Below are 16,309 nucleotides of genomic sequence, written 5' to 3'. Positions count from 1 at the left end.
TTTTAATAATCGATTAGTTGGCCGATTATTTTGTCGATTAATCGATTAATCGGATAAAAAAATACATTATTTTAAATTGAAGAAAAATTGCAATAAAAAACGTACAATTTACACTTTCATCTCTTTATTGCAATGGCCTCTCTCTATTCACCTTCTTATTTTACTGACATAATAATAAAAGCTACAAGAACCCAAACACAGTGTTTCTCAAACTAGGTTTTAATACAAAGTTATTAGGAAATATTAATTCATATGTTAACTATTTTTCATATTTAATAAAAACTGAGAAAAAAGCCTTGTTTACATTTTTTTTATTTACCAAACTGCCCCCAGTTATGCACATCTGACCCCCAGCTTGCCACTCTGCCCCCATATATGCCTTATACCTCTTATATGCCAGATTCCGCTGAGCCCTCTGATATACCTTTTACCCCAGATTTGTTTTATGCCCCTCTGATATGCCTAATATCGATATGCCACTGAGCCCCCTGATACCTTTTACCCCCAGATATGTTTATGCCCCCTGATATGCCTATATGCCCTGAAATTCATAATACCCCCCATACACCACTATAACTCACCCATACACCACTCTGGCTCCTCCCCCTCCCATACACCACTCTGGCTCCTCCCCCCTCTCATACTCCACTCTGCCTCCTCCCCCCTCCCATACATGACTTTGGCTCCTCCCCTCCCATACATGACTTTGCCTCCTCCCCCTCCCATATACCACTCTGCCTCCTCCCCCTCCCATACTTCACTCTGCCTCCTCCCCCTCCCATACTCCACTCTGCCTCCTCCCCTCCCATAAATCACTTTGGCTCCTCCCCCTCCCATACTCCACTCTGCCTCCTCCCCCCTCCCATACTCCACTCTGCCTCCTCCCATACACTACTCTGGCTCCTCCCCCTCCCATATACCACTCTGCCTCCTCCCCCCTCCCATACTCCACTCTGCCTCCTCCCCCCCTCCCATACTCCACTCTGCCTCCTGTGAACCTCCGTTGCTGACAAGACACCAGGGAGCCGGGTAGAGAGGCAGAGTGCCGTATGGGAGGGGGAGGAGCCAGAGTGGTGTATGGGAGGGTGGCTCCCATACACCCCTCTGACTCCTCCCCCTCCCATACACCGCTCTGCCTCTCTACCCGGCTCCGTTACTGAAGGCACTTTCACTGCAGCTTCATAGAAGCCTCAGTGTAAGTGAAGGTGAGTAACGGAGTCTGTCTGTGCGATGCAGACCCTCACCGGCTGACAGAGAGGATGATCCTCTGTCAGCCGGTGGGGGTCTGCATCGCACAGACAGACTCCGTTACTGCCCTTCACTTACACTGAGGCTTCTATGAAGCTGCAGGGAAAGTGCCTGTCAGTAATGGAGCCGGGTAGAGAGGCAGAGTGATGTATGGGAGGGGGGAGGAGGCAGATGGGAGGGGGGAGAGAGACGGAAGTGAGAGCCCGGCCGACAGTGAGGAGAATCCAGGTCCCCTGCAGCGTTGCGGGGGATCTGGATTCTAGTGTTATAATCCGATCTCTGTTTGAGGTCGGATTATATAAGGAGAGGAGTTTTTTATCGATTTTATCGATTAGTTGTTTCAGCCCTACTTTACACACACCTGTACATAAACACACATACATGATGCGTTTACGCACACCTGCCCATTAACCGCATATACGCATACATTGCCCATTCACACACTAGCTTACAAACACACACATATATACACATACACTGCCCTTACACAAGCCTGTCCATACATACGTGTATACACATACACTGCCCTCACACTCCACTGCCTTTACACACACATATACACACACACACCAGCTTACAAATACACAAATACATACACTGCTCTTACACAGACTGCCCATACACACACACACACTGCCCAAACACACACACCAGCTAACATACACATATACACAGCGCTTACACCCCTTTTATGATATTGCATTCTAAATACATAGACATTAAGATTAACATGTAGTTGGCAGCTATAACAGCTTTCACTCTCCTGGGAAGGCTTTTTCACAAGATTTTGCAGTGTTTTTGTGGGATTTTTTGCCCATTCATCCAGTAGAGCTGTCCTAGCTCGCAATCTCCATTCCAGTTCATCCAAAGGTATTCAACAAGGTTGAGGTCAGGGCTCACTGTGGCCAGTCAAGTTCTTCCACACCAAACTCATCCACCCATGTTTTCATACACCTTGCTTTGTGCAATGGGGCACCGGCATGCTGGAACAGAAAAGAGCCTTCCCCAAACTGTTTCCACACAGTTGGAAACATAGCATTGCCTAAAATGTCTTGGTATGCTGAAGCATTAAGATTTCCCTTCACTGGAAGAAAGGGGGCCTAACCCTACCTCTGAAAAACAGTCCCATACCATTATCTCACCACCATCAAACTTTACAGTTGGCACAATGCAGTCAGACAGGTAACAGTCTCCTGGCATCTGCCAAACCGAAACTCGCATTCAGACTGCCAAACAGAGAAGCGTCATTCGTCATCCACGAAACGCGTTTCCACTGCTCCAGAGTCCAGTGGCAGCATGCTTTACACAACGCTTGGCATTGTACTTGGTCATGTGAGGCTTCCATGCAGCTGCTCAGCCATGGAAACCCATTCAATAAAGCTCCCGCCGCACAATGTTTGTGCTGATATTAATGTCAGTGGAAGTTTGGAACTCTTCAGCTATGGAATCAGCAGAGCGTTGGCGACTCTGTAACCTCTCTTTGTGGTCTTCCACTTCGTGGTTGAGTAGCTGCTGTTCCTAAACTCCTTTACTTTACAAAAATACCAGTTACTGTTGACCGTGGAATATCCAGCAGGGATGGAATTTCACAAAGGTGGCATCCTATCACAGTACCACGTTTGAATTCACTAAGCTCTTTAGAACAACCCATTTTTTTCACAAATGTTTGTAAATGCAGACTGCATGGCTAGGTGCTTGATTTCATACACCTGTGGCAGCAGGTCTGATTGAAACACCTGAATTCAATAATTAAGAGGTGTGTCCCAATATTTTTGTCCATATAGTGTATATTTTAAGACACAGAGACTGGGTGCATGTTGCCCACATGTGCAACTTGATGTGTTAATATACAATTATTTAATCAACTGTAGTTCTACATCTAGGGTATATTATACATAATATTAGATGATTATATCTGTGCATTTTTTTCAGTTTGTTCACCTTGATGAACATTTTCCTCAAATCTCACCTTAGAAATTGAACACTGAAACATGTTTTATGCATGTGACACGTATTCTATATCACCATTTAATATATCAGCAAGGTTGATTTTTAACATCTAGCACATCTGATACAATAATATAGATTCTGACACACATGGAAAGAGATAAGGTGCTGTTCCTAACAACTAATTCCTCTGTTAAGGCTGAGAACTATAATTACAAATGTCATGTATGGAATATTTACTCAAGAACAAGAGATCCAAGACCTCATAAAATGTTTTAAGCAATATGGGAACCACATTGCCACATTAATCTCAGCTTGATTGGGGTTTCTGAGAGGGGGACAGCTGGCTCTTTTCCCTTTCCTGGCTAGTCATTCCTTAAGTTTAAAAATATGAGACAAAGTTATTCTGATGCAGCAAAACTTAATTTGAAAGTGAACTTCACAGCATTGGTATGTGGGCCTGTGAGAAATTATTTAAGGGCACTCTTCCATATATTCTGCTGCATTTAACACTTTTGTAACTAAATGCAGTGATTTTTTTGGTAAATAATATCTATAAAGTCTTTTGTGTATTTGGATGTGTTTGTAGAATTAGACACATCATCTATTAATTAGTACTGTTATGAATTTCTCAGAAATAATTATTTAATCAAGTAAAGTTATGCCTCATTCATTATTTTGGCCAGGAACACTTAAAGGGACACTCCAGCCACCATATGCACTTTATTGCATTTGATAACTGCCTAGTTCCTTTAAATTTTTGTGTCATCCCTTTTGCAAATGTATTTGCCCCTTTCCCTTCCTCGAGCAAGTTCCCGTGCACGAGATATCTTTGGCCAAACATATCTGCTCCAGTGCTGATTTCAATGGGAGTACTGAACTGTCAGTACTTCAATATGCAGAGCCAAGAGGAAAGGATGACAGATCTGCTAAGGCTTATTTGCTTAACGTTTTAGAAAATGTAAATAATATTTTGTGTAACAGCACCTTGACTTTGGCACTATATATTAACATACAGCGTAAACCCAAAACTTAAATAAGACACAAGTAGGGCTGCAACTAACGATTATTTTCATAATCGATTAGTTGGCTGATTATTTTTTCGATTAATCGATTAATCGGGTAAAAAAAAAACAATATGCTAATTTTTCGTTTATTTTAAATAAAAACGTATAATTTACAATGGCATTTCACGATTCGCCTTCTTATTTTACTGACATAATTAAAGCTATATTTTAACAAGAACTCAAAAAATACCAAAAAAAGCTTTACTAGTAAATATTCATGTAAACTATTTTTGCCCAGTTATGCACATCTCACCCCCAGCTTGCCTCTCTGTCCCAGAAATGCATATCAGGAGGGGTATAAGGCATATCAGGGGACAGAGTGGCATATAGGAGGTATAAGGGGATACCTCCTATATGCCACTCTGTCCCCTGATATGCATTATACCCCTCCTGATATGCCTTATAGCCCCCTATATGCCACTTTGTCCCCTAATATGCCACTGTGCCCCCTGATATGCCTTATAGCCCCATATATGCCACAGTGCCCCGATATGCCACTGTGCCCTCCTGATATGCCTTATAGCCCCCTATATGCCACCATGCCCCGATATGCCTTTTACCCCTATATGCCACTGAGATGCCACTGTGCCCCCTGATATGCCTTATAGCGCCTTTATGCCACTGTCCCCCCTGATACACCTTATAGCCCCTTTATGCCACTGTCCCCCCTGATATGTCTTATGCCTCCCCGATATAAGAAAAACTGACATCACTAAAATAGTTTTTTTATATTTATATTTATTAAATATAGACAAAAAAAAATACACAATACAATATAAATATATATAAATATATGGACAATAAATCAAATATTATAGACATAAAAAAAAAACACAAATGCACATAATTAATAGATCCCGCAAAAATTCTACCTGCCCCACCAGGGGTTAATATATCAACAGAAGAAACACAGGCCAAATGAGCATAAAAATAAAGATAATACTTACCCAGTGCTGCTTACTTGTCCTGTTTTTCTTCTGTTGATATATTAACCCTGGTGGGGCAGGTGGAAGTGGCAGTGAGATGAAGTAGCGAGGTTGCGCACATCGCGCACTAAAATCCAAATCCCCAGCAGGCGCTGCAGCGGGACCTGGATCCTCTCCGGCAGCCGGTAGGGGTCTGTGTGATGCGCGAAGACAGCCGCTTCTCCCCTCCGCTTCCGTTGGGGCTTCCATGATGGAAGCCGCACCGGAAGGTCACGTGACGCCGGGTTCAGTAATAGAAGCCCCGGCGGAAGTGGAGGGGAGAAGCGGAGGATGTCTGTGTGTTTTGCACAGACCCTCACCGGGTGGCAGAGAGGATCCAGGTCTCCTGCAGCTTTGCGGGGGGTCTGGATTCTACAGTTATAATCCGATCTCTGTTTGAGATCGGATTATAGAAGGACGGGAGTTTTTCAGAGCGTTTGCTCTGAAAAACATAATTTTATAAATCGATAAAAATCGATTCAACTAATCGATTATGAAAATCGTTGACAACGATTTTCATAATCGATTATTATCGATTTTATCGATTCGTTGTTGCAGCCCTAGACACAAGAGACTTGAGGTTGTTGGAAAGTGTAAGGCCACAGCGCTTTATTACTGTGACAAATGCAAGAAATAAATTAAGAAAATATGAGATAGGTTATGCCATCAAATAAAATGTAAAACCATAACCATCGCTTAATAACGTTTTGTTATTTAGCGAAAGATCCCCCAGGGACTGAACCCGTGGAGAAAATACAATGAACATAAAATGTTGGTATAACATTTTAAACATAGCATACCTATCTCTAAAATCCGCCGAACACCACAGTCAAATAAAGAAAGGTGAACAAAAAAGGGAGGGAGGGTGGGGATTCACCGATTTACAATGCTGGTCAATAGAATCTGACCAGTGACAGTCTTCTAAGTAGCCACCCAAACCCCACCCAATAGGCTGAGCAATCCTATACGATGCCCCCCACAAAACCCCTTAAATCCAAACCTGGCAGGCTTGGTGTTAATCTAGGCCCAGTCATCCAGGGCTTTTGTTTAATGCTGAGGAGAAAAAATATATATGCCTTTTTCTCAGACTGTTTGCAGATATACAAACACTTTTTCCAAAACAGAAAAAAGTGTTATTTATGGAATCTGGGTGCAGGACATTTTCATCTTTCACACTTAAAGTGGCATCCTCAAACAGGATATCTCTTAAAATGTTTAATAGGAACACCATTTTTGCGACACAGTCCCGATTTTACCACTCTATCCCACTGTCTCACCTAGCTCTGGTTTGTGGAACACTGGAGAATGCATACTGCACATGCACAGAATTGTGCGCATTCACAGTAGCACTGCCAGTTTGAGTGACACGCTACCTCAGCAACATAATAAACAATAACCTGTTGGTTGTGGTGACTTCAAAGTAGTTAATTATGTACTAATAAGATAACTCAGTTGTCCCTATATAATGCATTGTTAGAGCAATGAGAGAATATTGAGATTGTTCTGGCTTTCTTTCAGTATCTGGAACCTTGATATTTGAACCAGCAGCTCTTCAATTAGTGATTGAGATAAGGCTAGATAGAATTAGTCTCAGAGAAAAGTTTCATTCTGTGCGGTCTCCAGGAGTGGGTTGGACTAGACATTGTCAGAGCTGATTACCTGGTTTACAGCAGTACAGACATAGTTATAGGGAAAGCCTTATATTTGACAAAGGACGTTGGGCTAGACCTATTTGCATCGGTTATACTGGTACCTTACAGGAGCAACTCTTCAATTAGTGATTCAAACAAGTTATTTCGAAGGATGACATGGAAAGTGGATCTTTATAGTTCCTTGCCCTAAGGAAGGTAGACCAAAAGTCAAACAGAAGACTGTGTGCAGTTATTAATGAGGCCATGGTTTGCCTGCCATTAGCAATATTGCCATTTGTTGCTATGGGCCACTCTTTATACATAACTGTCTCTCACCATTTTCCCTTACGGAATCCACAAAAGTCTTAATAATAATAATAGTTATTTTCATCTTGTTGATCATCAAAAAGCAAACATGCATACACTTAAAATAAAACTGGTGTCTTATTTCAGTCTCATTAGCAATGTAACCATAAATAAACCATTTGTGTTGACACTGAAAGATCATTTCACTCAATAGGCATTTCCCACTCAAGCCTTATGCTCTACCAGAGTACACACTACATGGTAGGGGTCACAGTTAAAGCTTTTGTTACTGTTAAATTATCCCACTAATTTGCAGTATACCATCTAAAACATAAATGATCAATTTGCCAAACTAAACTTACATGTTTTGCAGTTTTCATAAACACTTAAACATATTGTGTGTTGTCTTACGCCCAGATTATGTGCTAGTATTTAAGTAGCAATAGGTGATGTTTTCTACAAGTGAAATGGTAAAACAGTATTTTACCTAATAAACAGGAATACACGTAATTAAAATTTTTGGTATCTATTATGCAGTTTGTCAGCATATGTTATATATAAACAGAAATTTTAAAAACCAAATGCCCTCCTGATATGCCACTCTGCTCCCTAGATATGCTTTATGCACCCCCCTATATATGCCACTCTGCCCACCTAGATATGCCACTGTGACCCCCCCCCCCCCCCGACTTACCAATGCATCCCCAGACTCCCTGGTGTCTAGCCGGGGCAGCCGGTGTAGGTCTGCGTGATGCGCATAGACAACCTCTGCTCACCACTTCCGCCGGTGCTTCAATGCTCCATCATAGAAGTCCAGGCGAAAGTGCAGGCAGCGTTCACCGGCTGCCAGAGAGGATGATACAGGTCCCCTGCAGTGCTGCTGTTGGCACTTTTGCTTCTATGGTGGAGCACCGGAAGGTCATCTAATGCCGGGGCTCCTTCATAGAAGTCCCGGTGGAAGTGCCAACAGCAGCGGTGCAGGGGACCCGAATCCTAACCTGCTGCTTGCCCACAGCAGGGCTAAAAAATAATACCTGCCCGGCGCCCAGAATTGCATGTCCTGGGTGTCGGGCGATACGAATTGTGCACCCGTGCTAAACCCCGATTGCAAATGAAAAAAGTCATAACGAATATATATGTATCAACTGTATATATATATATATTGGAAGAGGAACTTGAGGCAGCATTTACTCTGTGGCTGGGTCCTTTATGGTTTTACTTTGTTGGTTTACTTTCAAAAAATGAATAGTGAACATTTAGTGAGCTATATTACAGGGTGGTTTGGCTGAAATTGATTGATTGACCCCTGGCCAAAAATGATTCTGTTTAAATATTCCCTGAGTGTATAGTATAATTAGGAACTACCATAGTCAATTGATGACAAATAGACATTATTGTCCAATGTGATTGTTCCTTTTTTTAGCAGTCCTACCATTATTAGACAGGTGGGTACCTCCTTGAACAAAACTTTACAAACCTAAGTAAATTTAAAACTGCAATTTAAAATACCTTTTTATTGCACCAACATTCTATTTTAAGGACAAGCTTTCAAGTGTACCAACCTGCCTTTATCAAGTCAAAAGTAATACTAACCAGTAAGTCATGGACAGCAGTACAGGATTTAAGGGTAATGATAGAGATTGCAGTTATGGGTCACTTTAATTTAAATTGGCCGTACATTAGTTTAGCCAGTGTAAGAAGAATTCGGAGGGGTAGCCACTTATGGGATGCATGTAGTGATATCCTTCACATTGTATTGTAATGCATTGTTAGATTACCAGAACTTTATATGACATTTACTTTTATTCTAATGTATGCATTCTCCTTATTCAACAGGCCTTACTTTATTTGCCTAAAGATATATGCATGAGTTTTTACAATGCCATTATCACCCTCAGTCCTACAAATCTCACACTGGCTAAATTAATTTATGAACACCTTAAACTGCTGTGAGCTGTATGTGATCAGTCTATCATTCCCCTTACCTCCTGTACTGCTGCCCATGTCTTACTTAGATGTTTTGTGGTTAGTATTGCTTTTGACTTGATAAAGGGAGGTTGACGCTCTTGAAGGCTGGACCTTAAAATGTAATGTTAGTCCAACAAAAAGGTGTTATTTTAAATTGCAGTACCCTTTTTTTAATTTATAATACTGGACTAACACAGCTATCTCTAGCTGTTCAAACTAAATATGAACACTTAATCTGCCTGTTATTCGTTCTCTAGCGTGTTGGCTGTCATGCTACTAAACTGGTTAACCTGTAAGTAAAAGGACAAGCCTTATTGTGCCAGGATTTTGAATCCAAAATGAAAAAATAAAATGTCTAGCTTATACTTATTTTATGGGCTGTTATGGATAAGCCAGTTTCTCTTCTCCAAATATATTTATTTTATTGTTCTTTTCTTTGTTCTTCAGTGCAAGAGGCTTGTAGCATTTGGCAAGATTAGAGTAAAAAGAAACAAGAAAAATAAATATTTCAGCATAATAGGGAGCTTATAACATTGTTCTGTGTATTGCATTTAATAATAAGCAGGTCGGGTCTATGCAGCGCTAAACCTCAAAGGCACTGGTATAAGGTACTGTTTTATAAAACACAAATAGTCAATTATAAATTAATTAGAAAAATATTAAATCTAGTAACCCTTAATACATAAGTTCTTCATGCAGATTTGTATAAATCCATCAATATGGTCTTATCTCATACTTACCACTTTACACAGTCCCAGAACACCATATGTGGGTGGCAGCATGGTGTCACATCTTGCTTTTCCCATGTTAAGTCTGCACGAGTGACACCTCTCTGCGTTTTCTGCTCATGGAATGTCCTGCTTTGGCATCATTTTACACACGTAGTTTTCATTTGTAGCTGTACTAGACAGCCTTTAAAGAAAAGCCCACTTTTTTCCCCTCGCCATAACATATTATTTGTGTAAAAAAACTTTACAGAAATATATCACCATGATTAAAATGCCTTACCCTTCTTCACTGGTGACTGGTTTCTCATTAGACAGTGGCCACCTATTTTTACTATTACACAAGGCAGGCAGCTGAAGCAAACGTTGCTTTAAATAAAAGGTCAGTAGGGCTTCTAGTAGTGATTACTGCCAAATCCAGTCAATATTTATTACAGGATGGAATGCATTAATTATTATAACATCTAAAAAGCAGCATGGTATATCATCTCCCTGTGGCTAAAATGCTCAGCTCACCTTTTCCAGTATGAGACAATCTATGTGATTTGTTTAATTGTGGCTCCAGTACATCTTCACATATTTAATTTAATTATATTTCCCTCTACAAAGTACTTATTATGCCTTATTTCCAAAAATATAAAGAAAATATATACACACATAAATATATATATATATATATATATACATACAAGGGTTTCTAGCGTTGAAATGATCACCTCCTTTTGCATGTAAGTCAACTTTATACATGGATCCCTTAGAGTGCATGCCTGCTGTGCTAGAGAGCTTTTTAACAATGCCTGAGACAGAGGTTCAGAAACCAGATCACCATTCTTGGACAGCTGTTTTGTCCTTAATGAGACTAGTCCGCATAAGGTTGGTTACTGGTTTATTGCTTAACTAACCACATGCTGACAAGTGCCATAACATGTGAGAAATACTATACCTTTTCAGTCTGCCTTTAGATATACTTCTCTGGGTCAGATTGTGTGAGTACTATTAAACATATATTGTCCACTTATTGCATTTGGAGAAAATCACAGCTTAGGCAAGGTGGCGAGGGCCTCCTAATTTTTGCTTTAAGTCCCAATAATAGATAAAAATCCATAGATGCTTGTGTTAAAAGAAAACCCTGCTTCTATAGTTTTGTATATATAATCGGAATCTCCTTACCCATTCCACCAGACTTTCTCCCTCGTACACAACTTTTAAAAGCTTTCTGAAAACCCACCTTTTTCAAGAAGCATAAAACTTTTCCTCATAACACTCTCAGCCATCATAATAATCAAGCTATCTGAATGACCAATAACATTTACAGATGTGGACCCTATCAACTCATCCTAATCCAAGCAGTCCCCTCCTATTGTTTCACTTCCACTCAACCACCGACTAAATTGTAGCACTATCACAATAGGGAGAATCAATAAAATTAACATTTTCAATGTACAAAACTGACAGTAACATTAATACACGTTAAGGCATAATGGTACAGAACATGAGTAAGGCTCTTGTGAGCTCTTTTTAAATAAATGAAAGAGAGAAAAATCCCATCCTGGAGTGAAAAAGGAGTTAAGAAAGAGTAAAGATTAAATTCTTTCTGAAATCAGATAAACATTTCACATTTTATTTAACAGTTGGGTCTCTTAGTGTGTACTGTGTGCAGACTCCACAAAATGAAAGTTAATGTAGTATCCTCTGTTTACTGTACCTGCTGGTTGTAATACAAATTTGAATCCAATTTAATGTGTTCATGACTTTAAATGCTTCTGAGTGTGTCTGTCTATATTATACATATGTCATCAGGGAAGGTTGAGCGGTCATTCATACTGACATAAACCAAAACCTGGTGTAGGAGTTGGCCCCAAGCCACCTGGATGATAGGGTCCATGAAATATTTTTGCGCAGGGACCATAGAGGTGGTGTCAGTATGCCCCCAAAAATACCTCTCAACATCTAATAAATCTGTATTATGAGTAACAATAAATGAAAATAAAAAGCTATCATTAGGCAGTAGATACCTACCTAAGCTGATGTTTGTCCACAACATTGAAAAATAAAAGACGGTGGTGACATTGTAGGAAGTGTATAAATGTAGTTATGTAAATATATCTTTGTTGTTAATGCTTTACACCATTAATCAAATTACAGCTATCGTAAATACCATAAATAGCAATTTATAAATCACACCTCAACGCCTCTATCCACTGTCTAAAACAAACTATGCTCCTTGGTCACATTAAAATTGGAAGGTGTGAAAATAATTGTGTGTGGGGGTTGTGTATCGTCTCATCTAAAGGTTGTAAGAAATAGAACGCTTCTTGCTTTTTCCTGTATTGCATGTATTTTGTTGCAGTTGCTTGTAAAGGGATCAATAAAATCCACTGGGGTCATGAAATACCTAACTACATAATAGTTTTAAAGGGCATTAAAGACCTTGTTTTAGATTTTATTCACAGTCCCGATTTCTAATGTTTTACTCGAATTTCAAGCATAATACAAACATTTCAAATGGCTAATAAGGGACGAGAGTACTGCTAAATGTCACTAACTTGTTTCAATGTTACTGTGCATTAACAGGGCTCTGAGACTCCAGCTGCAGTGCTTAATGATTTTATTAACAGATCTTCTTAAAACATACTGTATAAACTTCAACTCCAACTTATACTCAGTTCACATGTGTCTCATCCTACTTAACTACATCCTGGTTAACTGCAGTGCAACACATATTAAACTCCCCCCCCTGGAACCAAACCCTCTCTTTGGTTCCATACATATTGATACATAACTAACCTTGAGGCACACATTTGATTACTGTCTAAAATACTTTAAACTAAAACAAGACAATGCAGTATACATATATATATATATATATATATATATATATATATATATATATATATATATATATATATATATATATATATATATGTAAACATGTTAATAATGGAATTCACCTATTGTCAATGTATGTAACCAGAGCTCTTTCTGACCTTTTTCAGGCTAGAGGCTGGCAGAGATCACCTGTTACCCATTGATTATTACTTCCCACCACAGAAAACGTGTCTGATCTGTGGTGATGAGGCCTCCGGCTGCCACTACGGAGCTCTAACATGTGGAAGCTGCAAAGTCTTCTTTAAGAGAGCTGCTGAAGGTAATCACTTGTTCAACCATTACACTATACACAAAGTTATAAAAATTTGAAGTAATTTGAACAGATATAGCACTGTGTAGCACTGAAAAGGCCCATGTAATCATTAAAGAGCATATTGCTAGCAAAAAGTGAAACAGATGTAATTAAAAGAAAGTATGTATTAAAGCTGATTATAAATGACATTCCTGCTCAATAACCAAGATAATTACAAAACCAATGTTTATATATTTTCTTGCCACTGTTCCCATTGATGTTGGGGTTCTTTCCTTTCTGTAAGAAAGGACATGAAACAATGCTTTTACTTATTCCTTTGCTTTAGAATGGCTTGAGTAGAAAATCTGAAATTAATATGTTGGTTCGTGAAGATCAAGAGAAGGCAGACATTTTAAATCATTGTTTACCAATGAAAAACCAATGCCTGCAGGTTTGCAGATTAAGCCTTTCATTCCCCTACGGACCTACAAGTACATCCACAAAAGTTATGGTAAGATTGCCTTCCTCACATTGTTGCAGCGGCAGGGACATCTCTAACCTACTGACCGATCGTGTGTAACAACACGAGCACCGGTTACATAAGGAATGCACGATTATGCGATCAGCCATTCCTTTCCAGTAGCTGTCACCGCTGATCTCTAATCCCCCTGCTGGCTCACCGAATGCATCGCGATCAGCAATGCAAGCGTATGGAGCCCTGCTTGCTAATTACAGTGTAATCAGTGCAGGGGCAATCAGAGGGACGAGTGTGAGAAACAATGTTTCTCCCTCTTCCCACAAAGGGAAATGTTATTTATATTTCATTATATAATAATAATAATGAAATATAAATAAAAAATAAAAAATGAACAATACAGTGAGATCAGGCTTGTCATTGTGACTTTACTGGCATACATAAGGTGTACGAGAAATCCCTAAAGGGATCTCTGTCCGTATTGCACTAATAATAATGAAATAAAAAAGCCCTGACATCTCATTGCCCTAGCACTACATGTAAAAATTATAACCCACCACTGTTCACTACCTCCTAACCCTTTAAACCAAAAGTATTAAATATACTTCCTTATAGGGTACTATGTAAGGAATAGAATAATAGCACTCACAATTTGTGTATTTCTATGGTTTTAAACGAAAGCCCTATTTGTTTTTAGAAAAGGATGTGTAATTTTTGTGGGTGCATCAAACAGGGAAAAGGGCAAAAAACGTATGGTACAAAGGGTACTAAAAAAACCCTGGAAAGGAAAGGGTTAAAATTACAAGTAAAATTGCTCAAACATGACATAAGGGAAAAAAGTGATGCATTTGCTAATAAAGTTAACCCCTTCAGTCTCAGGGGTTTTTGTTACCTCGAGTCCCTGAACAATTTCACCATTTTTACCATATATGGGTTTCATTAAGGTTCCTTTTTTTCTGTGTTTGATGTACTCAAACAGATTACACATTCTTGTTTTCAGAACAATAAAAAACATTTTTTGTGATTCTTAGAATGTATTTTACATTTAGGTACCACTATTGAATAATGACTGAATTTTTGTTTAGCAACATCCCTGATTACAGATATACCCCACATACATATTTTTTATGTTCAAGAGGGCCACATGCATCCCTTACATAGTACCCTGTAGGGTGGTGTTTTTAATAGTTATGGCTTAGTGGGTTTGGGGGTTGTGATTGAGGGTGGGGGATTATTTTACTTACATTTAGAGCTAGGGATGTTTTTTATAATTTATTCGTTACAAACAATTGGTCAGCCAGGAAGCTAGAAATATGTCTCTGTCCCTGCAAGAAAGTCAGGACGTACCTGTAAATCCTTAAAGGCTTTTAACCAGAGCTTTATAGAATGTACATGTACGTCCATATGGGACTGAAGGGGTTAAACTATATAAAGTCCCAGGGCCATATGGTATACATCCTCAAGTACTTAGGGAATGCAATCTTCAAGGAGTCTCTCTTATCTGGCATGGTGCCAAAAGACTGGTGTAAAGTAGAAGTGGTACCAATACTCAAAAAGGGATAACATTCTAAGCCATGCAATTACAGACCCATGAGCCTGACATCTGTAGTGAGATAATTATTTGAAAGTGTGTTAAAGCATCAGACTGACTTAATTGCATTCTATGGAGAGCAAAATATAGATTACGGTTTCAGTATATGTATTCTGAACTTTTATTTAAAAAATATTTTACTCATCTACAAAAGCTAATGAACAAACTTGCTAAATAGATGCCCTGAGTTTAGAAATACACAATGTTTTCATCTTTTTTTGCAAGTTATAGGGCAATAAGTACAAGTAGCATATTGCTATATCAAAACCATTTTTCAAGTCTGGTCACCCTGCGCCCATGTCCTATTTGTGACATGTTAGAAGCATGCCAATTCAATTTACCCCCATCAAACCATATATCTTTGAAAACTAGATACCCTAAGGTATTTTAAATGGTGGCATGTTACCGCTTTCCATGCACTTATTCTACCACCAGCCTTTGTCAATGGTTTTGCTAGCAATTTAATTACAGGAAAAATAATGTAACAAAGAAAGACTACAAAAGTTGAATTTGTTTACTCGATTATAAGACAAGTTTTTTTCAGAGCAAATGCTCTGAAATATAACGACCATCTGAAAAATAACTACAAGACTAAGATCCAGATCTCCCGCAGCGATGCGCGCAGACAACCTCTGCTGCTGCCGGCACTTACTCTGGGGCTTCTATGACGGAGCGCCGGCATCACATGACTTTCTGGTGCTCGGTCATAGAAGCCCCAGCGGAAGTGCCGGCAGCACCAGCGGAGGTTGTCTGCGCGCATCGCACAGACCTCCACCGCTGGTGCGCTGCCCCCACTAGACACCAAGGAATCTCAATCATAGTTTTTATTAAATATGAAAAAATAGTTTACATGTGTACTAGTAAAACTTTTTTCTTATAGGGTAGTCTTATATTCAGGCTTTTTCTTTTTTCCCTAAATTAATATTCAAATTTGGGGGGGGTTGTCTTATAATCGAGCAAATACGGTAAGTACAAGCAGGACCATACAAAGAACAAGCGGTCATCCATTCAGAAAAACATTTTCACTAAAAAATGCAAAAAGGACTCTTAACAGTAAGAGCAATATAGCTCTTAGCTCACAGAGGCTGTGTTATTTACTTCAACCAAACTTTAAGTAGGCTGGATTAGTTTTTTTTTTAGAAAAGCTATATACCTGGTTATAACGACCTAATGAGTTATAAATTGTTGATCCAGTGATAAAATCAGATTACCATTTTGAAGACAAATATTTTTTCCCCGTTTTGAAGCGCAGCTCTGAACCAGCT

General features: G+C 39.3%; 1 protein-coding gene across 1 annotated transcript in view; it reads left to right on the top strand.

The window, feature by feature from the left end:
• The window catches only part of LOC149287467 (androgen receptor-like), a 136,317-nt gene that overhangs the window by 85,219 nt on the left and 34,789 nt on the right, over positions 1–16,309 (top strand). The window contains exon 2 of the mRNA XM_089492799.1: positions 12,854–13,005. Within this exon, the coding sequence (XP_089348925.1) occupies positions 12,854–13,005 (152 nt within the window). The remainder of the gene's footprint in view (positions 1–12,853; positions 13,006–16,309) is intronic.

Source organism: Sceloporus occidentalis, unplaced genomic scaffold, assembly GCF_023333645.1.
Source record: "Sceloporus occidentalis isolate IW3139 unplaced genomic scaffold, rSceOcc1.0.p SCAF_60, whole genome shotgun sequence".
Taxonomy (NCBI): domain Eukaryota; kingdom Metazoa; phylum Chordata; class Lepidosauria; order Squamata; family Phrynosomatidae; genus Sceloporus; species Sceloporus occidentalis.
This window is presented reverse-complemented; position numbering and strand designations above follow the sequence as displayed.